This window comes from Asterias rubens, chromosome 7, assembly GCF_902459465.1.
Source record: "Asterias rubens chromosome 7, eAstRub1.3, whole genome shotgun sequence".
Lineage (NCBI taxonomy): Eukaryota > Metazoa > Echinodermata > Asteroidea > Forcipulatida > Asteriidae > Asterias > Asterias rubens.
Window position 1 is genome coordinate 13101578 of NC_047068.1, and position 22997 is coordinate 13124574.

General features: G+C 37.4%; 1 protein-coding gene across 3 annotated transcripts; it reads right to left on the reverse strand.

The window, feature by feature from the left end:
* Nucleotides 1-85: 85 nt before the first annotated feature.
* On the reverse strand, nucleotides 86-22511 carry LOC117292086 (leukocyte receptor cluster member 8 homolog). Of its 3 annotated transcripts, XM_033774003.1 has the most exons (16): nucleotides 22434-22511; nucleotides 19280-19575; nucleotides 17876-17976; nucleotides 16646-17018; nucleotides 15312-15675; nucleotides 13932-13970; nucleotides 12815-12958; nucleotides 11568-11969; nucleotides 10801-11046; nucleotides 10355-10502; nucleotides 9801-9893; nucleotides 9191-9325; nucleotides 8697-8765; nucleotides 7341-7476; nucleotides 6553-6760; nucleotides 86-5326 (listed from the first exon to the last, which is right to left on the reverse strand). In XM_033774003.1, the coding sequence occupies exons 1-16, from the start codon at nucleotides 22487-22489 to the stop codon at nucleotides 5167-5169; spliced, it is 2970 nt and encodes a 989-aa protein (XP_033629894.1). In that variant the 5' UTR covers nucleotides 22490-22511; the 3' UTR covers nucleotides 86-5166. The 3 variants fall into 3 exon arrangements, with proteins under 3 accessions (XP_033629894.1, XP_033629893.1, XP_033629892.1); XM_033774002.1 differs by lacking the exon at nucleotides 86-5326 and having other exon boundaries at nucleotides 5836-6760; nucleotides 16646-17015; XM_033774001.1 differs by lacking the exon at nucleotides 86-5326 and having other exon boundaries at nucleotides 5836-6760.
* Between the last annotated feature and the right edge of the window lie 486 nt (nucleotides 22512-22997).

The window sequence follows — 22997 nt, forward strand, 5'->3', positions numbered from 1 at the left end:
AAGTGACAGGTTTAAGAGAAACTTTATAAATGTATTATGTACAGTTTTGATAATGAATAAAAATAAAATGTAAATTGGATCGTTCTTTGTTGTCTATTCTTTCCGTAAAAGCTTTATTCAGTAACGCCTTGCATTATTTACAAAGTACAATATTAATAATTTATACTTACAAATGTTTGCAAAAAATCTATCATTATTCAAGAGAGTTAATGAAGCCCAGGTCATTATTAGCTGAACAATGGTGGCATTCTTTGCTTTACCACTTTTTGTATTTACATAAAACCTCTATAAATATGAGCTCATTGAAATATGTAAGGCGAGTTTCATGAATAGTCAAGAAATTCAATCGAGTTAATCACCAGAACAGTGAGCAGAAAAACAGACTTGGTTACTTTAAGCTTGTAGTAAAAAAATAAATAAATACAATGACTACTCTATACAGATTCAGCATAAACAATTTGGTTTCAATGATTGCTAAACAAATTGTGGTTTTTTTTCTCTCGAAGAGGGTGGTATATTTTACACAACTTGTTCTTTAAATTGTCCACCCATTTCAACATCAAACCATCTCCTAAGTCATTCATGACTTTAAAAAGAAGAAAAAGGGGGAAAAAAGAGACCAGCATGTCTCGCACGAATATTTAAGAACTTTCATACTTACTGCAATTGTTGTTCTAGAGCTAAGCAATTTGACAAGTCAATGGAGTTTTTGTGATAAGGGAAACAATTGTGCTTAAGTCTATACAGTAGTACTAATGAATCGACAGAAAGGTTTTAAGAGATAACCTCAACAATCAATCAAACGAGAATGCACAGATCTGCTACATGTCTCCGTCTCTTTCTATAGAAATATAAATATACATGTACCAAATCTTAGAATAATCTAAAAGACTTTAAGTTTATACCCTACAAGTAAGGACTGCAAGAACATTCTTTTCAGTACAAAGCGCTCTGATCGGAATAAGCACTTACATCAGTAGTTGCCTCAGAGTTTGCTTTCTATCTCCAAAAATACGAATAACAGACAACCTATATAAAATTATGAGTCTCTACCCAATACAAAGAATACTGACAACCGAAAACCACTCAGAAAGTAACGCAACGAGTAATGATACCTGAACAAATACATGTACTAAAAACTTAAACCACTAGGAAATTAACACAATGAGTGAGAACCGATGTCTATAGTATGTACTACTGCATGCACAAAGTTCACAACAGGGATGACTCCAGATTCCTTAGAGTAGACGCAGAGATAACAGAAGTTGTTGAATTGGTGTACTGGCTGATTCCAATACATGTACACCTTCTCCTTTTATTTCATAAGTTCTAGATAAAACACTCCTGTCGTTCCAGGTAGAGAATGAGCATCATTCCGGTGTCTTCAAGGATGGCGCAGAAGATAACGATGATGATGATGATGATGATGATGATGATGATGACGACAAACGATGCTTACTTTGGAGAAACTCACCTCTCGTTAGCTGGGCCCAATTTCATAAAGCTGCTTAAACAGCAAATAGAGCTTAAAATATTTCTGCTCAGCAAAAATTTGCAGGATACCAGTTACAACTGGTACATGTTGGATGGTATTTTGACTGTTACCCTTATTCTGGTAAGCATAATCGTGTTGTGCTAAGCTACGATTTGAGCTTCTTAAGCAGCTCTATGAAATTGGGCCCTGGTCCTAAGTGTTTGCACAAAAGTACATAGTACAGTGTACATGTACATATTAACTGCATGTTTTGAAATATAAAATTAAGGACAAACCCCACACCCAAGTTGCCTGTTAAGATGGAATCTTAAAGGAATTACCTATATTTAATTACTGTACATTTGACTAAATGTTCTTGCAATCTTTACACAGTATAAGTAATGTCAAGTCAAAGCTCCTTCATTATGTACTTACAATCCACAAAGCATGTGAGTGAAAACAGTCAATGTTATTGAGGAGGGTTGCACTGAACCCAACAAATCTTAGAATCCATGCACTACAAGTTTAACTTATCCATGAAAACTATACATCAGCCTCAGGCACATTATATTCTTACACTATTTACGCATGATCATATAAAGAATAAGGTTGAAGTTCCAGATTAAAAATTATGCATGCCAATGAAGTGTACATTATTGTTCAGCTCTTCAAGTACGTGAAATCCAACACAAGTTCAACTGTGTTTCCAATTAAAAACAGAACACATCATCAGTTAACTGTTGAGGTTTGATGAACGAGCAACGTGTACACAAAAACATAGCAATCTAAAGACAGTAATGAATATAAATTCCTAAGTCGAAACGAACAGTGCATCATGTATATTAACAGCAGGAATTGTACACTACTTGTAAATGATTGGTAAATGCAGCCATATTTTGCCATAACTAAAACTTGTTTGCGTGAGTCGAAACCCGAAACCTTGGAAACTCGTTCTCAACTTCAATGACATGTACAGCAGAAAAACAAGTTTATGATAATGAGATAGCACATGGCACTTCTGGATAAAGTAACAGTAGTGTACAATCTCTTCGGGCTTCATGTCCAACTCTAAATGGTTGCACACCTGTTCTGATAACCCTATGTTCCGACACCCCTACAAATCATAAAATGTATGTTCCCAACCCTAAACATAGCAAGTAGATATCAAGGTGTTTTGTCGAAACATAAAAGTGTCAGAACAGAGGCTTCTCACAACACAGTGGTGCTGAAACAAAGAGCAGTCACTCTCTAAACAACCAGTGCCAAGAAGTCAAAGCAGCATATTGATGGCAGTGCTAGGAAGATTTTTAAAAATGTGTGTACATGTAATTACATGTCCAAGCAGCTACATGAGATAGAGCACCTTTAAGCATCATCAATAAACCATAAGAAATTCATACTGACTAACTACAACATGAACTGTAACACAGCAACTGAACGCTTCTATTGTATGGTCTTGGCATTGGTTGCCTTTCCAAAATTTCCCATTTATTTTCCAAAGGACTAAATGTTCTTGCAAGATGAAAATGGTCTGCCAGGCAGTTAGACATTGTACTGTTTTTTTTTTTTTAAGATTTCACTGGCATAGCTGAGATCAGTTGAGAAGTTGCACACCTGACCATGATAAGAAGTGTGGAGTTAAATAGACCTTATGCACATGATGTCATTTGAGTAGGGCGCCCTCGGTCAAACGGTGGCCATTCATTGGTTAACGCTGTGCGTTGCCATACAAAGATATTTCCATTCTTTCATCATCAGTTTACCTTAAAAAATGGTTGCTTGATGACATCAATGCGTAAGGTCTATTGACAGAAGAGACCAGTGGGTCTTTCAATCTAGTCTTGAACACATTTAAGACAAAAAGCTTAAAAGTCTTTAACACATTTGTGACAATAAGCATAACACATTCTGATACCTTCATTTCACATCAATTGATACTGTGATAACAGATATGTATAGAAACCAGGCTTTATCATTAATTAACAACAACAGTCAATAATATGAAAAAGAGGAAGACAGTACATACTCAATTGAAAGCACTTGAATGCACATTAATAATACGGTTAACTGGTCATTTCAAGAAAGAAAAACAAATCATATTATCTTGTAAGGTTAACAGGTCATTTCAAGACAACACAATTATTATCTTGTGACGTCTACCCTTCTGGAAATAAAATAAAAGAAAATATTAGTGTGACTCTGTTTCACTTTAGTTGTAATAAAACAGTTGAAACAGTAAGCTGAATTGTATCTTAACAAAAAAATAAAAACTAGAAGATGAAGAAGACATCATGACATTGGCGAACGATGATTTCAGACGACGAAGGAACACCATGATACATCGGAGATGGTAGACGATACTCAGTCCCTGTTGTCTGCACACACACACGAAGGAGCTTGTACATCTTCCTCCGCATAAACCACCTTCCTCAAAAGAGACGGTAGAAACTCCACATCAACAGGTCCAGACGTCTGGAACATCTCGGCACAGGCTGCACAATCTTAGAGCAAAAAATTTGCCATTGAAGAAAACTTGTCGTTGTTGGGATCGATGACTATTAGTAAGTTCAAAAGAGACGACAGAAACTCCACATCAAAAGGTCCAGACGACTGGAACATCTGGGCACAGGCTGAAAACACTTGAGAGCAAAAAATTGACCATTGAAGAAAACTCCTCGATGTTTAGATTGGTCGACTCTTAAATAGTTCAAAGGAGATGACCGAAAACTCCACATCAGAAGGTCTAGACAATAGGAACATCTTGGGCACAGGCTGGACAAATTTGAAAAGCAAAAATTGGCCATTGAAGAAAACCAGTCAGCATTGGGATTGGCAATCCTTAAATAGTTCAAACGAGATGACAGAAAACTCCACATCAAAAGGTCCAGACGACTGGAACATCTGGGCACAGGCAGAACAAACTCCAAAAGCAAAAAATTGGCAGTTGAAGAACTTGTCGGTGTTGGGATTGGCGACTCTTAAAAAAGTTCCAAAGAGATGGCAGAAACTCCACATGAAACGGTGTAGACGACTGGAATATCTGGGGCATAGGCTGAACAAACTTGAAAGCAAAAATTGGCAGTTGAAGAAAACTCGTCGATGTTGGGATTGGTTGACTCTAAATTAGTTCAAAGGTGACCACCAAGCTCCGGGGGGTTATTACCCGATAAATTGGCCAAGATCGTTTCTAGATGAGGGAGTTTAGAAGAGCAAGATCAACTATTTGACTTTCTTGGAGTACAGTAAGGAAAAGGTCCAGAGAATCATAAACTTGATGAAATTTACATTTGCCTTTTGGTAGTCTTTCCTTGACAACTTGGTACCATCAACAGCTGACCATCATTATCCAAAAGGTAAAACACACGCCGACAAAATAAATCTGTGAGTTTGCTTTGCAGAGACGAGTAACAAAAGCGAAAGAGCCACCCAGGTGTGAGACACTAGATATTGGATAGGGTCTTCACCAATAGCTGTAGAGCGCCTCATTTCTGGGATCGGAGGCAATGGGTAGAAAACTGGGTTTGAGATGGATGCAATAACGGTTGGTACTCTTAAGCATGAATTTCTATAAAGTTCACTTGTCGCTGAGACATTACTCGACTTTTTCTCGTAAATGCTTGGATATTAGATTTTCTTTTAGGAGATTGTGGTCAACCTTATGACCCCCACAACAACAGCACCAATCAGCCCAGCTATAGACTGCCAATGACAGCCATGCTTTGCTTGCAGTCCAACAACGTGCCATTCTTGCTCATTGTAGCTGAACAGCTTTTCAAGAACTCTATGCATACATCGGAACTCTCAAATGCAAGCTCACTTGCAATGAATGAAACGTCCAGACTGGGCCGGTATCTAAATTATTCACACAAGGGAAGAAAACGTGTTAAAAATCCATACACAATAACAAAATACAGCAAATAATAAAGAGATTTTGTTCATTAGGCAATACTTACTCTTGCGATTGCTTTTGTCTGTGAACAGAAAGTGTGTACTTACCGAGAAATAAAAACAAAAGTCAAGTACATGAACACATCACTGGGTTTACACATTGGTTAGGTGTTAACCCAGTGATGTGCTAAACATTGAATTAGACACCAAGTACGTTCATGTGTTTTTACGATATCATACCTACCTCCATTTTACTTACCAAATCTAAACGGTTATTTTTGTAACAAAAAAATCAGTGTATTGTTATTCAAGAATGATGGAAATTAAAGATTTGTGATTATTTGTTTTGACATCTTACCTGTAGTGACTGTTAATGGAAAGGTATTTTGCTTGTTATGATTAAAAGGTGACCACTTGGTGTATCAAATATACATTGCTAAGCCTAAAGAGGGTTTTTTTTTTTTTTTTGGGGGGGGGGGGGAGTAAAACTTAGTTTAAATTCAAGGATTTCCTTTAAAAAAAAGGTGTTCTGTCAATAAAAGTTGTTTAACCCAACCGTTCTCTAAACTCTGGCCAGTCATTATGGAATGAACTCCCTCCCAATCTCCGTCAATTTACTTTATATTATCATCTTAAAAACTCATTCGATAACTTATTTGTGTGTTTAAATTGTCATCTTTCAAAACCCAAATGTAGTCCCATTTTTTTATATATATATATATCTATCTTGCCCAAGGAGTGTCTTTTTAGAGAACCACGGGGCATTTAAAATGGCCAATTTGTCAGTACTTTATTGTGACCTATTATTACTTGTTATTAGGATGTTCGTACCAAATGTACTAAATGTATTATTAAAACTATATATATGTGCATTGTGTTTTTCACAGAGATGACAGTTTTTGTTGTGAGTTGGTCGTAAAATTAACCTGTGGATATAACTAACATCTCTTAAAAATTAAAAAAATAAAAATCCGCCTCAAATAAAATGAAAACTGGTTGAACATTTCAATGATCTACCAACAAAATTGTACCTGTTTCTGTGTTTCAGTTCCTTATTTGGTATAAATAACCCAAGGTCAGATATTTTGTTTAAGCATGGGAGATAAGATAGCTTTGAGTATGGAGTTAAAAAGTTTAAAAAACAAAATAAAATTTTTACACAAAATATAAAAGACAAATGCAATACATACGACTTGATCATCGACTTCAAAGCATTTTTTCTCTCGCGCTCCAAAAACATGTCCATTAAGTAGGATGCCATGCTTGGGGCACAGCGGTACAGCTTGAAAAACTTATGGTAATCAGACAACGCCCACGCTGAACGCAGGGCTAGCGCATGCTTGACAGTGGGGTCCTGTCGGACCTTGGGATTTAAATTTGCCAAGTCAGTGGCAAGACCTGAAAGAAAGATAGTTAAGGAAAACAACAATTGGCTTTTTGCATCAGTCAGAGGTGAGAGTGACTTCTGACAAAAAATCAAAGTGTCGGCGTTTTTCAGAATAGTCACGCACCCACCAAGCCCCTAATTTGACTTCTGTTTAAAATATTGAATGGCTTCATAATACAACCTATACACCTAAGAACAAAAATAGGCCTCAAGCGAACATGCGGCCGATTTCACAATACCCTAGGATTAATCCTATCTCAAGTTAGGACGAGTAACTCATGGGTTCAATACGTCCTAACTTCTATGGATACGGAAATTAACTCGTCCTAAGTCCTAAGATTAATCCTACGGCAGCTACTTTATATCAAAGGTCTCTTCAACATCAGTAGTTTTCGATGGCTTCAACCTACCCTATCCAAAATTATCCAGCCTTGGTTGGCAAAAACTTGGGCACTCTGACGTTGCAACAGAAGAATCTATACAACACAGTATTGACTATAGGACTTCAAGTCACAAAAATGATGACAAAATGACATTGTGTCTATGAGGTCAACATTTCCCAAGTAACTGACTTTTCTATGCAAAGGATACTGAGGGTATTCCTGGTGAGCAGACAGTAGAGTATACGGTAAGCAGTAAATTCATTTTGGTTTTTGGCCTCTATGTCATCTTCAGCATAGAGAGCCTTTAGCTGGGTCTGACACTGGTTAAACTCTTCCCTATCTCCCTGAAATCAAACCACATAGAGTAACAACAGTGAATATCATGCATGCTTTAAAGTCTATGGACATTATTGGTAATTACTCAAAATAATTATTAGCATGAAACCTTACTTGGTAACGAGCAATGGGGAGAGGTTGATAGTACAAAACATGATGAGAAACGGCTCCCTCTGAAGTGACATAGTTTTCAAGAAAGAAATAATTTTCCACGAATTTGATTACGAGACCTCAAATTTAGAACTTGAGGTCTTGAAATCAAGCATCTGAAAGCACACAACTTTGTGTGACAAGGGTGTTTTTTTCTTTCATAGTTATTTTGTAACTTCAACGACCAGTGGAACTCAAATCTTCAGAGGTTGGTTATTTTATGCATATGTTGAGATACACCAAGTGAGAAGACTGGTCTTTGACAATTACCAATAGTGTCCACTGTCTTTTAAAGGAACACGTTGCCTTGGATCGAACGAGTTGGTCTTTCAAAAGCGTTTGTAACTGTTCGGTATAAAATGCAAATGATTAGAAAGATATTTTAAAAGTAGAATATAATGATCCACACAAGTATCACTCGAAATTGCGTGGTTTTCCTTTTATTCGTCGACAAACACCGTCGGCCATTTAGGGGAGTCAAAACTTTGACTCCCATAAATGGCCGACCGTGTTAGTTCGCAAAGTAAAAGGAAAAACATGCAATTTCGAGGCAAATGTGTGTGGATAATTATATTCTAATTTTACAACATCTTTCAGACCATATGCATTCTATAACAAACGGGTTACAAACGCTTTGTATAGACCAACTCGTACGATCCAAGGCAACGTGTTCCTTTAAGAGCAACTCTACAAAAAAAAGTTGTTATTCTACCTCGATTTTTTTTTAAGGGCAAATCTGCGATGACCCAACAGCCAAATATCTTTCTCATGGCATAATCTGGGCCCAATTTCATGAAGCCTGTAAGCTTAAAAAATTGCTTAGCGCCAAAAACTTTTGCTTAGCAATAATATGTAAGCAGCAAGAATACTAAACAGTTAACATTTCCGCGACTGGTACCCCGGTCATTTCTTGCTTAACCAATAAATTTACTAGGCAGATTTTTTTGATTTATGAATCTAGACCTTGATGGTGTGCAAAACTCCATGTTTGTTTTGGATTAACGGATCACTCAGTGACCTACGCAGCTTCTGTGTTGTAAAACAGTTGCTTGAAAATGAAGTTTATAAAAAAGCTCACCTTCTCTAGAGCAATTCTTGCATGGGTTTCATACACTTCCACAGTGAAGTTACCTCTATTGCATTGTACCTGTAAACAAAAACAACAAATTTATGGTGTTATGGTCTGGTAAAAACTCAACACTTGCTGCAAAGCAGAATATAACATGACAAAACAATTAACAATTTAAGGCGCTATTCCATCATGATCATAGCGCACTTCAAGTGACTTGTAAGAGATTAACATGAAAAAAAAGGTGAGTATTTTAGAACTTTACAAACTGCAGATAGAGTAACAGATTCCCTAATAGCAGTAGGAAGATTGTTCCAAATCATTGGCCCAGCTACACTGAAGGTGTTTGCCCTAGAACTTTGCTTGCAAAACAAACAAGCGAGTGATGTCAAGTGTGGACCAAAGAAATTGTGGCCAAGTGTAATGCGACGGTAAAGTGGAAAAAAATATCACTGATCCCCCCCTCGTTTGTTTTTTGGGTTTGTAATTTGTTAAAAACTCACGGTAAGATCTTGGCGGATCGACTTGAGCTGCTCGCACACAAAGGAATAATCTTGCTTGGTCCTCCAGCGATCCTTCACCATGGCTAGGGATCTCTTGAGGACGGACACAGGACGTACTGTTGATGCTTCTGGTGCCTAGATACAAAATGAAAAGAATAGAACAAAATAATAATGATGGTTAAAATATTTATAGAGAGATAAATACATAAGTTTCTAAGCGATATAACCCGATTGACAAATCATATGGGTTTTAAGTTATGATTTAAAAGTGTCCAATGAAGGTGCTTCTTGAACATGGGCGGGTAGCTTGCTCTTAAGTGTTGGAGCTATGACTGGAAAAACATGATCACCATAGCGTGTCATGGTGCGGGGCCCCAGGGAAAGCTGGAAATAAGCGATGGAGGAAGAGCGAATGCGTCGGGTAGCTGATGACAGTAAAGTTGACGATTCTTAACCTGTTTTATGTACTAAATTGTTCACAGTTATATACATTGAAAGCCTTTTGTGGAAGACGCTGTGCATTCCTGTCAACTTTTCTTGTATAACTATGTTTAGAAATAACTTGGAGTAAAAAAAAAAAATAATTTACTTGAGGGGGACATTTACTTACTGTAGTTAGACGCAGGTACTGCTTGGTGATCGCTTGTGATGTACCAATTATTGGCTCTAGAGACCACTCTGAATCATCCTCTCCATTTCCATGCTGAAATGGCAAACCCATACAAAATATCACATCAAGACAATTGACAATTTTTATTTTTCCACAAGAGCCAGAGAGTTTTTGGTATTTTGCTACCAATTTTGGCAAATCAGGCATAACATATCATAAAATAAACATTTACAGGATGCTATTCTTTCAAGATCACAGCGCATATAAAAGCAATTAAAATGGAAAAAATGAGTCTTTAGAACTTTAGAATTTTAGGAAATGTAGATAAAAGATTGCTCCAAATCACTTGCCCAGCTACACTGAAAGATTTTTGATCTAGAACTTTGTTTGCTCAGGGAACATTCGAGCCATTGATGTCAAGTGCCGACCAAAGAAATTGTGGTGGAGTGTAAAGTGACAGTAAAGTGGAAATAAATCAAGTAGTTTTGTTCAAGCTGGGGAGCAACAACCATTGTTTGAATGCTTCACCAACAACTGCACTTTCCACTACTTACCAAAAACCCATCGATTTGTAGCGTGAGCTTTTGCGTTCTCTGTTTCTTTTTGGAGGCGGGGTCTCCCAGCATGTCTTGGAATCGGGCAGCTCGTTTCTGCATCCGTACTTCCTTGTGGGGATCGTCAATTTCAAACTTTTTGGCGCTCCTAGCAAAAGAAAACAGGTGAGAGGAAGAACGTCAGTCAAGTCAGATTTCTTCTCTTGAACAATTTTTTTTAATGGCCCTCTCTCCATTGGGTTCTTGTGTCTAGTACAGTGACTATGTTTGCTTTTCTAAAGAACCTTGGCTTCACAACCAGAATTAATGAAATTAAATTGTGTTTTCCTTGAAGATCTAAAACTGAAACTTCGTTCCTTGTCTTCTCTCCATTGGGTTCTTGTTTAGTACAGTGACCAAGTTTCCAACCAGAATAAATGAAATGAACATGAAACAGAGCCACTTACTGTTGCTTTCCTCTACCCTTCGGGGTCTTTTTCACGGGAGTTCTTTGACCCCTGTTGGTCTCGTTCTCCTCATAACCACGACCCCTACCACGACCTTTGCCCCGTCCACGACCTCTCTCTTGACTCTTTCCTCTTCCTCGCCCTCTTTCTTGGGCCTTCTCTAGCTGCATCTCTCTCCAGTCTCCACGTAGAGGGATAAAATCATCTCTGTGATCACGGCTGTGTCTGCTTTCATTGTCGCTGTCGCTGCAAATTAGAAATTACAATAATGAAAACATCCGACCCAAAGAAGTTTCTTAAAGGTAGGGTTATACTTTGGTATCTGAAAGCTTGCTTGTTGTAAGGATGTTAATGGTAGTAAGCATCCCGGTCGTGACACTTGTGTCCTTAAGCAAGACACTTAACCATGATTGCTTCTTCGGATGGGACCTAAAGCCGTTGGTCCTGTGTGTTGTGTAACGCTTGTAAAAGAACACAGTGCACTTATTGAAAAGAAGAAAGGTTAACCCCTGTGTTACTGGCTTGATTGGATGCATATTGCGCCACAGCACCTTGTAAACCATTACATGGTGCTATGTAAAAGGAGTAGGTTTAATACTTCAAACGTAATCCCACACACCTTGCAGGAAAAACACTGAATGTTGAATCGCCTCGAGCAACACCAAGTGTCGAATATGACCGCTATATGAGAAGCCACTTTTATTATTACTTTGTATTTTTATCCTGAGAAATTGTTTGAGCTTCAAAGCAGACCTAAAATCACTTACCCGCTGTATCGTCGTCTTCTTGATCTCCTACTGAACGGTGATCTGCTGCGTGATCTACTCCGTGAACGACTCCTTGTACGTGACCTAGAGCGACTCGCTGACCGTTCTCTTACAAACCCATAAATCCTTCGCCCTGAGCGTGTGTTGAGGGGCGCCACCGAGTGGCGACTATCATGGTTAGTAGACTTCTGATTACTCTGATGATGTTGCATATGCTGAGGAGTCCTTTGCTGATGATGACCTTGTTGGTTTGGAGTATATTGATTGTGATGTTGTTGGTTTTGAGGTCGTTGGCCTACTTGAGGCTGATGGCTAGGGGTAGAAGCCGTGGTCGAGGTCTCCCATCGGGATGATTTTTTGGCATTGTTTTGAGCATTCGCTTGATCATTCGCTAAAAGCTCACTGAAATAAAAATCCATATGAAAGGCACTACATGAAATACTACATCTCACAAGCTCTAGCAATAACTTGGAAAAAGTCTTGGAGTTTTAGGCTCAAACAACTCCACTTATTCTATAATAAGTTCATCTTATTTTAGACAGTCTGCAGTATGAAGCCTTTAGGCGGAGAGTTTTTAAATGTCAATTGTACCCGCCTGCAAACAAACTCTTAAATCCTCAACATAATTTTACTTTTTTTTGTCAAAAACAATGTTTTACTTTTTTGTTGTCCCCCCAAAACTACTAAATTATTATTCATGTTTTTTCTGTTTTTTTTCCGTTTTTTCTTTCAATGATTATGTATCAAAGTTTTTACAAAACCAGCTAAATTTTTAGTCTGATTCTTTCTTTCTTGAAAGAAATACTAAAAATTTAGAAATGCCCTCATCCTCTTTTTGCAAAAACCAGGCAAATCAACTGATGTAGTTTTTTACTTGGCCTAAATTGTTATATATTTTCCTAAAGATGATCAAAGGATACTGGTGGAAATGCCAAGTTGTTCACCACAATTCAATAGAGAAACTTATGACATATTGTTACCATCAATTTATACATTTATAAAAAAAATCTATGATTATTTTTTCAGGCATGATATTTGGTTCTTAGAAAGAGTAAAAAATTCTTTATTGAAAACAAGGGCTGACCAACATGTACACATGAGTTAGACTTTTCAGGCTATTTTATTATCACAATGTTACAGTTTTTTCCAAGGGCAAAAATCAGACTTAAGTAGGATGAATATCATGCCTGGTTTATAGGGGGAGTTTTTCAAATCTCTCCCCTCATATGAATTGAAAAGGTCCTTACGTTGGTAGAGGTTGTTTCTTCCAGTCCTTTGTCCATGCTGAACCATCTGTGAATGCTTTGGTGAGTACTTCTTTGAGTTTAGCCTCGATGGAGTCTTTATCTATCTCTGTGTCACAGTGTCCAAAAGCATTCTGTACATATTCCCTGCGATTATAAATCAATTTTCATTACAAAATATCCCTATTTTGATATTATTTTTTAAAGCAAACTCTGAAATCCTATAAAGACATCATCAGGCCCAATTTCATGGCTCTGCTTACTGCCTAGTTCTGCACTTACAATCACCATTCTCCGCTTACTGTGCAAGCTGGAAATTGCTGCACTAGCTGTCTAAAGTGAGGAATGCCTAGTAACCTTGGGTACAATTTCCTTTACAACCTGTTAAATACGCTTGAGGTAAGCGCAGAATTTCCTGCTTCCATAAGCGCCAATTCTTACGATAATGCTTAAAGTAAGCAGAACCATGAAATTGGGCCCAGAATTTTGACAAAAACACATACACAAGAAGGTTAACCATTGAAACGCTACTCTGCAGTCAAAATTCAAACAGCAATGTACAAATTGTACACAGATTACTGCAACCAATAAACCAGAACAGCATTATTGATATGAAGCAATACTCTGTGAATGTTTAATGTAGCATTCATCCCTTAACGAGTGGATCAATGATAATAAAATCACACCCAATACACATAGAATGCATCTGAGATATTAACAGTTCCTTTCTGTCAATGGACATGAAAGCATTCCATTTTCAACTAATGTGACTCTGACACAACTAGAATAAAAATGTTTATTCATTCCACATATTATTTTATTAACATATGGAGCCTAATAAAGCATGCATACACGATTATCAAGGAAAATAGCGCAACTTGAGAAACACATTGCAATTAACACAAAGGCAGTTCTGTAATTAGCAGAATCGCTTATCCCTAGTCTTCTGCACATTGCCATAAAGCAAGTAAAGTACCAAGCAAAGCAAGACTTTGTACTGAGTTCATCAATTTTCAACTGCACTGCTAAGAAACAAAACAAAAACAAAACAAAACAAGAAAATTAGCTGCAAAGTTGCATGCCTAAATTTGAGTCAAAAAGATTGTCATGCGTTACTTACTTCAAACTGTCGGGCCAGTCCGTTTGCGAAGCCGGTGTGCTGTAAAGAGAAATGTAAAAAGTAAATTTCATTATAATAGAAAATCTGAACTCCATATTCAACAGTATATTCAGCCATTTATGAAGACATAATATTGAGCATGAAGTTAATTTTATTATCCAAAAAGTAAAGTTGGTTCTCGTTAAAAAGAGCACCGTTAAGAAGAGGTTCTGCTTATGAAGAGTACATTTTTAAGCCCTGATTCTCATTTCTTTGTTATGCTGTCCTCTTATATAACTATCCTTGGTGTAAAGAAGTAATTTGGCCAGTCCCAGCCGCCTTGTTAATAACGAGAGTCCACTATATTGTTAATTGCATACAAATATGAATAAACATGTTCAGTATTAGCTTCAAACACCTTAGGAAAACATTAATTAAACATTAATGTACACAGGTTACTGCCCACAACAAAGCACTAGTTGACTTGATTGAATAATTCAGCAGTAACCTGGGTGTGTTCAATGTAGCATTCATCCCTTAATGAGTGGATTAATGATAGCAAAATCACCCAATACACATAGAATGCATTTGAAAGACAAGGGTATAGACCTAACATGTTACCTTTATTTAAAATAAAAGTGAACTTGTGTTTTTCTGGCAGGCAAGACACTACTCTCTCTGGCTTTAAGGGAAATTTTACATTTTGTATCAAAATTTACATTAAATAGTTATAAAAATAACTGCTGGACAAGTTATGAGATGTGCACCCTTTTTTCCTCTCAAAAGTTGACAATAAACAGATGCAGCACTCTCCGTAAAATGTAAGCTTGAATTTGTTGTACAATTTAAAGGCAGTGGACACTATTGATAATTACTCAAAATAATTATTGGCATAAAACCTTACTTGGTGACGAGTAATGGGGAGAGGTTGATGGTACAAAACAGTGTGAGAAACGGCTCCCTCTGAAGTGCCGTAGTTTTAGAAAAAGATTTAATTTTCCACGAATTTGATTTCGAGACCTCAGATTTAGAACTTGAGGTCTTGAAATCAACCATCTAAACGCACACAACTTCTTGTGACAAGGGTGTTTTTTTCCTTTCATTATTATCTCACAAGTTCGATGACCGATTGAGCTCAAATTTTAACAGTTTTTGTTATTTTATGCTTATGTTGAGATAAACCAACTGTGAAGGCTAGTCTTTGACAATTACCAATAGTGTCCACTGCCTTTAATTAGGCTGTGTACCAATCTATGCCTTCAGGAAATCCAGGCTCTGTGGTTCTTTTGTAAACATGTGATGTCACAAATCACGGCCAAATGTTACATGTGCACAGCCAAAAAAAAGAAAACAGATTCAAGAACAATTGATGAGGTTTATTAATATTTGACCAAAATTCACCTTGGAGCGGGACTCTTTGGTTTTGCGGCTTCTTTGGTGGCGATACTGGCAGGAGGGGAACCGCCTTGCGCGCCAACACCCTGTTGCCCGATGCTGGTTTGTTGTCCCTGTTGTCTACCTGGAGTGTGTCGCTGCTGCTGCTGCTGCTGCTGCTGTTGTTGTCGTTGTCTCTGCTGTTGCTGGAACTGCTGTTGTTGGCGTTGGTTCTTCTGCCAGTAAGGTGACTGCTGTTGCTGTTGCCTTGGATATTGCTGATTTCTTTGCTGCTGCTGTTGCTGCTGCATGTCGCTGTCCATGTTTGCTCCTGGGCTAACACCAGGCCGCTTACGCATGTTGAATCTTACACCTCCAGTATCAGGAGGTTCTGTTAAAAAAAGGCAATTCTATTTGAAAACAACCCTTTGAGCCATACTTTGTGGAATTCAGTTATTATTGTTTAAGTCAGGGTACATATCTAAGAGCTGGCTTTGATTAAAGTATTCAATAATCCAATAACCTTTAAAGAAACATTTTGTTAGCATGAAGCTTTTGCAAAAAGACCAAGGCTCCATTTCACAAAGCACTAAGATTCAATTTGGGATGAATTAGCAATTACTATACTGATTTGTATTAATACACTACACTTTGCTTATCTTATCAGTAAAGATTGATCAGCACTTAAATCACTTAGCGTTTGTAAAACCGGCTGGTCTCGGATGTTGTGTTTATGCCTACGAATTGATTAAATGGATATCAGAAAGATTTTAAGACTTCACGATGAAGAAACAATTATTACCACTGTGGCATTAACACAATACAAAATAGGTTTTGGGATCCATCTATAGAATCCCCTAAAGCAGCATTTACAGGTGTTATAACTTGTGAAATGTACAAAGATACTGCACAAAAAGAAAACACATCAACGCTTTGTCCATCTTTGCAGTATTCTTGTAAGTATTTCTGTAGCATTCATCCCTTAATGAGTGGATCACTAAAACAAAATCACACTCAATACACATAGAATGCAGAGTTTAAATAACACCAACAACTTATTTCTTACAATGTCCAAGTATAATTTGCATTTAATGTTTATTCCTTTTTTAGATTTGACACAGTTCAATGTAGTTGCAGTTTTAAATCATCTTAGTAATAAATTGTTTGTAGAAATTTAATTGCTTAGCTGCCACACCTATGGCTGGGTTCAAAATTAATATTGAACCACAGGCCAGAGGCAAGTGATTTTAGTGTTGACTAAATTCATGGCAAAACAAGTCAGGCCGTCTTGTGCTTTTTTTTTTAAATTAATAGTATGATTGGTTAAACAATGTACAAAACTCACATCATAAATAACTTACGTTTCAAAGATGGAGAACTCCAGTCGTCAGCGGCTCTCTTTGTAGCACTATTTTGTCTGTTCATTGAATTAGAGTATTCATCATACCTAGGTCTTTCACCTTCAAGGCCGACCCTTTCACCACCCTGACCCAGGCCACCAGAGCTCGCAGCCCCTGCACCACCCTGTGACTTGACTCCTCCGTTATTACCTTTATCCATGTGTTGACCTTGGTCTAAGTTGCCGGGTGGTCCAGGGGGAGGTGGAGGTTGCTGGGTTGGGGGTGTGTTGGGAGGGGGAATACCCGGTGGAAAGGGTGGCCTCTGGGGTGGTGGGTGGTTTGGAAAGCCACCCTGTGGTGGCATCATGCCCGGGTATTGCTGATACATGTCCTGCTGAAAAACAAAATTCAATGCTAATAGTCAGAATCACAAAATAAGCAGTCAACAAAAACTCTGCAGTCAAATTTCACATTAAAATTGTACACAGGTTACTGCATCCAATAAACCAGAACAGCATTATTGATATGAAGCAATACTCTGTGAATGTTTAATGTAGCATTCATCCCTTAACGAGTGGATCAATGATAATAAAATCACACCCAATACACATAGAATGCATCTGAATTATTAGCAGTTCCTTTCTTCAAATTTAAGTGAAACCATATAAAATGTGGAAACTATTAAAGCATGCATACAAGATTTAGCAAGGAAAATACCGAACTTTAGAAACAGAAGAGTCAACACCTGTTGACAATGTATCAATGGTATTAAAAATTAGTCGTGACTAGTGTCTTTGTTGCGATTAATTGATGCGCGACTAGTCGAGTCAGTAGTAATATTCACTAGTTGCCCAGCGCTAGTGGTATGAGACTATGAGAAAGAGCTGTGTGGCTTTCTGTCGGCCACTTTGTTTTGAATTTTCACACCCTACTTTACATACTAGTATCCCTCAAGTATTTAAGCGAGAAAAGTGGAGACTCTGTTCCAGCATTAAATTAAATTTTGAATTCCAAACTCTAGTTAGAACCCTGTAGGGTAATAACTAATAGATTTAAACATTGATTTATTTACTCTGTTGTCTTTGACCATACATGAAAATACACAAAAGAAATGCTTTGTACGCCTAATTTTGAACAGTGTATTTTTCAGAGTTTTCTCTGCAACTGAAATTAAAAGTCTTGAACAACTAATGTTATTTAAAATAAAGTTATGGTCGCTGTAATGATGGGTACACAATCACAGCAGCTTACCTGTCCAGGATGTCCAGGAAATCCCGGCATCATTGGTGGACTCATGCCATAGCCATATCCAAACTGCGATGGATTCATTCCATACTGACTACAATAGTTGGCTGTCAAAAAAAAAATTGGTAAATACAAAACAAACATATTAAAAAAATGTGCCTCCATGCAACTGGTTATTGCCTTGGTGGCCTTGAATGATCTAGTAGAAATTTACAGTTTCATCATACGCCTCTCTTAATACTTATGCATGACGTCATAATTCTTACCCAAAATGAGGCTATGGGCGCACTTCCCCCATCACTTGCAGTGGCTGCGCCCATCGCCTCGTTTTGAGTTAGCATTGTGACGTACCCCATGCATAAATATTAAGAGAGGCGTATAGAGTGCCCTTTACTAGGGAGAAAATGACTTGGTGCCCTTGCCCTTTCAAAAACAAACCACTATTATAGGCCTATATTCTGAAGTCAAATTTCAAACAGCAATTTAAAAACTGTACACAGGTTACTGCATCCAATCAACAAGATTAGCATTATTGTTATGAAGCAATACTCTGTGAATGTTTAATGTAGCATTCATCCCTTAACGAGTGGATCAATGATAATAAAATCACACCCAATACACATAGAATGCATCTGAATTATAAACAGTTCTTTTCCTTGGTGCCCTTGAATCGCTCCAATAGTAGAAATTTACAATTTCCTCAAGGGATACAGGCCTAATGTGAAACTAGTTTAAAGACACTGGACACTGTTGGTAGTCTTCTCACTTGGTGATCTAAACATATGCATACAATACCAAACCTGTGAAAATTTGAGCTCAATCGGTTTTTGATGATAATGTTTTTTCTAAGGTAGTTTCACCTGCCCTCTCGACGAAGTGATAGCTTACGTGCACATACGCCAATTTTAAAACTGTATTGCTAAAAATAACCAGAAACTTCTTACAATTTGTAATACATGTATACATGTATATAGCTTACTGTTGAGAATTAACAGACATCAGCCACATTCAACACATTCTTAAAGCCAGTGGACACTATTGGTAATTGTCAAAGACCAGTCTTCTCACTTGGTGTATCTCAACATATGCATACAATACCAAACCTGTGAAAATTTGAGCTCAATCGGTCGTCGAAGTTGCGAGATAATAATGAAAGGAAAAACACCTTTGTCACGCAAATTTGTGTGCTTTCAGATGCTTGATTTCGAGCCCTCAAAATCTAATTCTGAGGTCTCGTGATCAAATTTGTGGAAAATGATTTCTTTCTCGAAAACTACGTTACTTCAGAGGGAGACGTTTCTCACAATGTATTATACTATCAACAGCTCCCCATTAATCGTTACCAAGTAAGGTTTCATGCTAATAATTATTTTGAGTAATTACCAAGTGTGTCCACTGCTTTTAACATACCATATTGCTGCATTTGCATTTGCTGCATTTGCATCTGTTGCGCTTGCAACTTCTCTGGCGTTGAGTCTGGCTGCTTCTGCTGCTTGTCCTTCTGATTCTTGGGGCTCTTCTTCTTCTTTCCTGCTTCAGAATTATTCACGCTTGCCTTGTCAGCTGGCGAGCTGGCAGTACTTGGAACAGATCCTCCCCCATCGGCGGTTGATTTGTCACCAAGTTTTTCCAGCGCTTGTCGCGCTATTTCCCAGCTGGCATTTCCTGCTAGTTGTGGTGCGACACTTGGGCTGAAAGTCTGGGCCCTTAGAAAAAAATTAGGTTGGACAATTTAGTCATGTTATTGTTAGGTAGCGACTATGACTAATCATAATGCTCCAGTCTTCCCCCCATAGTCCCAAACCAGATGTTGAAAAATACTATGTTAATTTAGTGACCCTATGGTTTATGTTCGTTAGACTAACACTAGTAACAGGTTATGCAACTTAATCACCAAGATCTACCATAACTATCAGACTACTGGAATAGAAGATGGACAAAATATTGTTTTTGTATTTGTATGGATGTCATTGTCACTTTTGTCGGACAACTCGTCCGTCGGACTTTCCACTTGAAAGTCAGAAAACTCAAAAGGAAAAGTTTCTGTATGGCGCCAACACTTTTTCATTCGGAATTAAATTAATAAAAAGTATCTAATTTACCTCAATGAGATATTCCTTTTTGTAAAATCTAGGTGGAAAAGTGGTGGCACCACAGACCATACTAGCGAGTCTGTCAGAATGGAAGTTTTGTAAAACGTATCTGTTTGTGTGTGAAAAGTAGCTGTGAATAACTCACCAATTGATAACGTTAACCTTGTCCAAATCAATCAAGGATTCAGTTTTCCAGAAGAGTAAAGATTAATAAATCCATAGAAAACAAAATATCTTTGAAAAAGCTGCAGTAAAATTGTGAAAAATTGAGTTTACTTTTGCGTTTTCGGGACCAGATATTGACACGTCTAAATTTCTGAACGTCCATTTTGTCGACTGCCACAAGAAGGATTATTTTCAAGAATACTGGAGGGTGCTCCATCTTTCAATATAATGTGTGAAACCAAAGTGCATGATGTAGAATTTTGTCAGCTTTCCAATAGAACTATTTTGAAATAATTCACATAAATAAAAATGTAATTTTTGCCCAGTTTTTCGAACACATGAAATACGGACATATTATGTAGATTTTTCTCCTGAAAATGCTTCAAAATGAAATGTTTATAGGTCATGACAGTTCTTTGACAGAAATCTATTTAAAAGATTAGACTCTGAACTGGGTGTCTATGCACTTTTTTTAGTATTATTAACTATCGCAAACAAGCGCAAAGCAAATTTATAGAGAAGGTTCTTCAAGAAAAACCATCAAAATCGGGTCGTTGGTTAAACACAGCGCGACACTGCGCATTCAGACACAAAGTCTTGGTTCCAAGACCATTGTGTTGCCCGGTCACACACAGCCAACGTTCCGATCTATGCACGCTCGGCAAAAACTGTACACGCTTGTAATGAATGAACGTAGCGGGCGCTCTGTTTCTCTTATTTCCGGATCCCGGCAAGAATATCCGACACACCGTGTCTGCGCAATTCAATGGTCGTGTCCCCCGACTTTAAAATGGCGTATCAGCAAGCGTTGCTGCTGCGTGAATGTGGACACCACCAGTCTGTGAAAGATTGCGCAATTCGCCGATACACAAAAAACAGACCGAATAAGAAACACCTGGCGGCGACGTCCGCCCGGGGATTTATTGTGTTTAATTCAGAGAAGGTTAAAATAAATTACGTTCTGATGGCCTTTTTTAGCTTCTTTCATTGTTCGAGGTTACATACATGTTTTAAACTTAACTTTTATTAATATTTGTTTAATAAGATGATAGGGGAAAAAAGGGAGAAAAAAAAAGGAGAAAAAAAAAGAAGTTTTTCGTGCGGAACTTTGTAGAGATATTTGGCAATGTTTATTTTAACTTTCCAAAATCAAAAAAGAGCTTAAAATTTGCGTCATAATAAACAGAGAAGTAAACAAAATTACTCTAATGAATTGATACTAATTTTAATAAAATACTTGGTAACTATGTTTAAACAAAATTCACCTCACAAATTCCAATATTTCTTTATTATATTTATTAGCGTTTGTTTATTGACATAAAATGCACGTTTTCAGTTGCCATTGTAGCGGTTAATTGTGCAGCTTATGTCTCTTTGAAATTGACTTGCTTGAATCTTCAAGAATTGAGGTGTACCTGAAATTGGAAAAAAAAGATATATTCACGCTACATGTATTTTAATTTGTTTACCTTTTTTAAAAGTATACAAATAGGCTTTAAAATATGTAAACAAGACACAATTATCACCTATTTTCCCATTGATGTGAATACCGAGATCAATTTTGTCAAATTTATAATGTCTGATTATGCTCTTATGAATAAATCAGGAGCAGTTTCCACACTCTTTTAATCAGTAAGAAATTGACAGACTCAAATCGTCCCTCTGCCATGTTTAAATGAGCATAGCTTCTCCATTATACAAGCTATTGAAATAAAATAAACACCATTAGTCTGCTCTTGCCACCCTCTTTCCAATGGTATAAAACTTGTTGAGGTTTTGTGAAAAAAGGCATACTTTGCTGGACTCCCTAACCATACGGAAAATTATCTAACTCAAGTCAAAGTTCCGGACAAATGTTCTTTGGAAAGATTGTTCAAAAGTAAGCCTGTTTTTAATTTTTTTAAATGTAGATTTGTGTTGGAAAATAACAATAGTAGGACCCTCCACAAATTAGTTATTAAACACTTCACTTTTCGGAGATCAACCATTCAACTGTCGACTTGTCTTGACAAACGGTCGTGTTGTCTCACTGGCGAGTTGTAAGAACCGTGTCGAGTTATTTGATTATGGACGAGTTGTCTGAACGTTTGTACACGCACACATTATTCTCACACTGACTGTCGTACCGTCCGTAGACGTACAAAAGCAATGCAACATATAATAGGACAACAAAAATTGCGAAAACCCACGACAAAATCATAGCCCACTTTACCTACTAAAAGCAATTCAAAATGTAATGAAACCAAGTGTGATAATAAAGAATATATTGATCTTCACAATATTTAAGTTTTGAACACGTGTCTTACCACTGAGGAGGCTGTGGTGGTTGGTTTTGAACGCCAGTCCAAGGAATGCTAGCCATTTTTCTGTCCACGATGTGTAGTTTTCTCGATGGTTTCTATACCGTGGCTGGTATTAGACACTGTTTAGTGTAATTTGATAAAGAATAAGTACATTACTTTCGGGGACCAGTTAAACTGACGTCATAGACGGGACTGCGTGCGCATGTGCAGTAGATGGCTAGATGTGACGCATTGGTTTGCACCATTGATCTCCGTTTTATATACTGGAGATCAATGGTTTGCGCCGACTGGTGGTGTTTGGATGTTTGTTATTATTGCGCATTTTCTTATCGAATAAATTAACAGTAATAACAAATCTACATGTTTTCAAAAAATAATATTAAAAACAAATTAGAGTTACTAGTTTGATTTTGTTTCCAGATAAACTTCGCGTGTGATTGTGAGGGGACATGTTTAGAGTGAAATTGGCGGGGTACGTCCTCATGCGTCATCCCCCACCACCCGAAGTGCACGGTGCGCAATCCATCTACTTTCCAAAACTGAAGAAACTATCTACAAATATACTAT

Coding starts and splice junctions, on each gene's coding strand:
- LOC117292086 (XM_033774001.1), bottom strand. CDS start 22,489: ATGGCTAGCATTCCTTGGACTGGCGTTCAAAACCAACCACCACAGCCT. Junction 19,576..22,433: donor CCACCACAGCCTCCTCAGTG/GTAAGACACGTG, acceptor TTTTTTTCTAAG/GGCCCAGACTTTCAGCCCAA. Junction 9,326..9,800: donor AGTACCTGCGTCTAACTACA/GTAAGTAAATGT, acceptor TTTTGTATCTAG/GCACCAGAAGCATCAACAGT.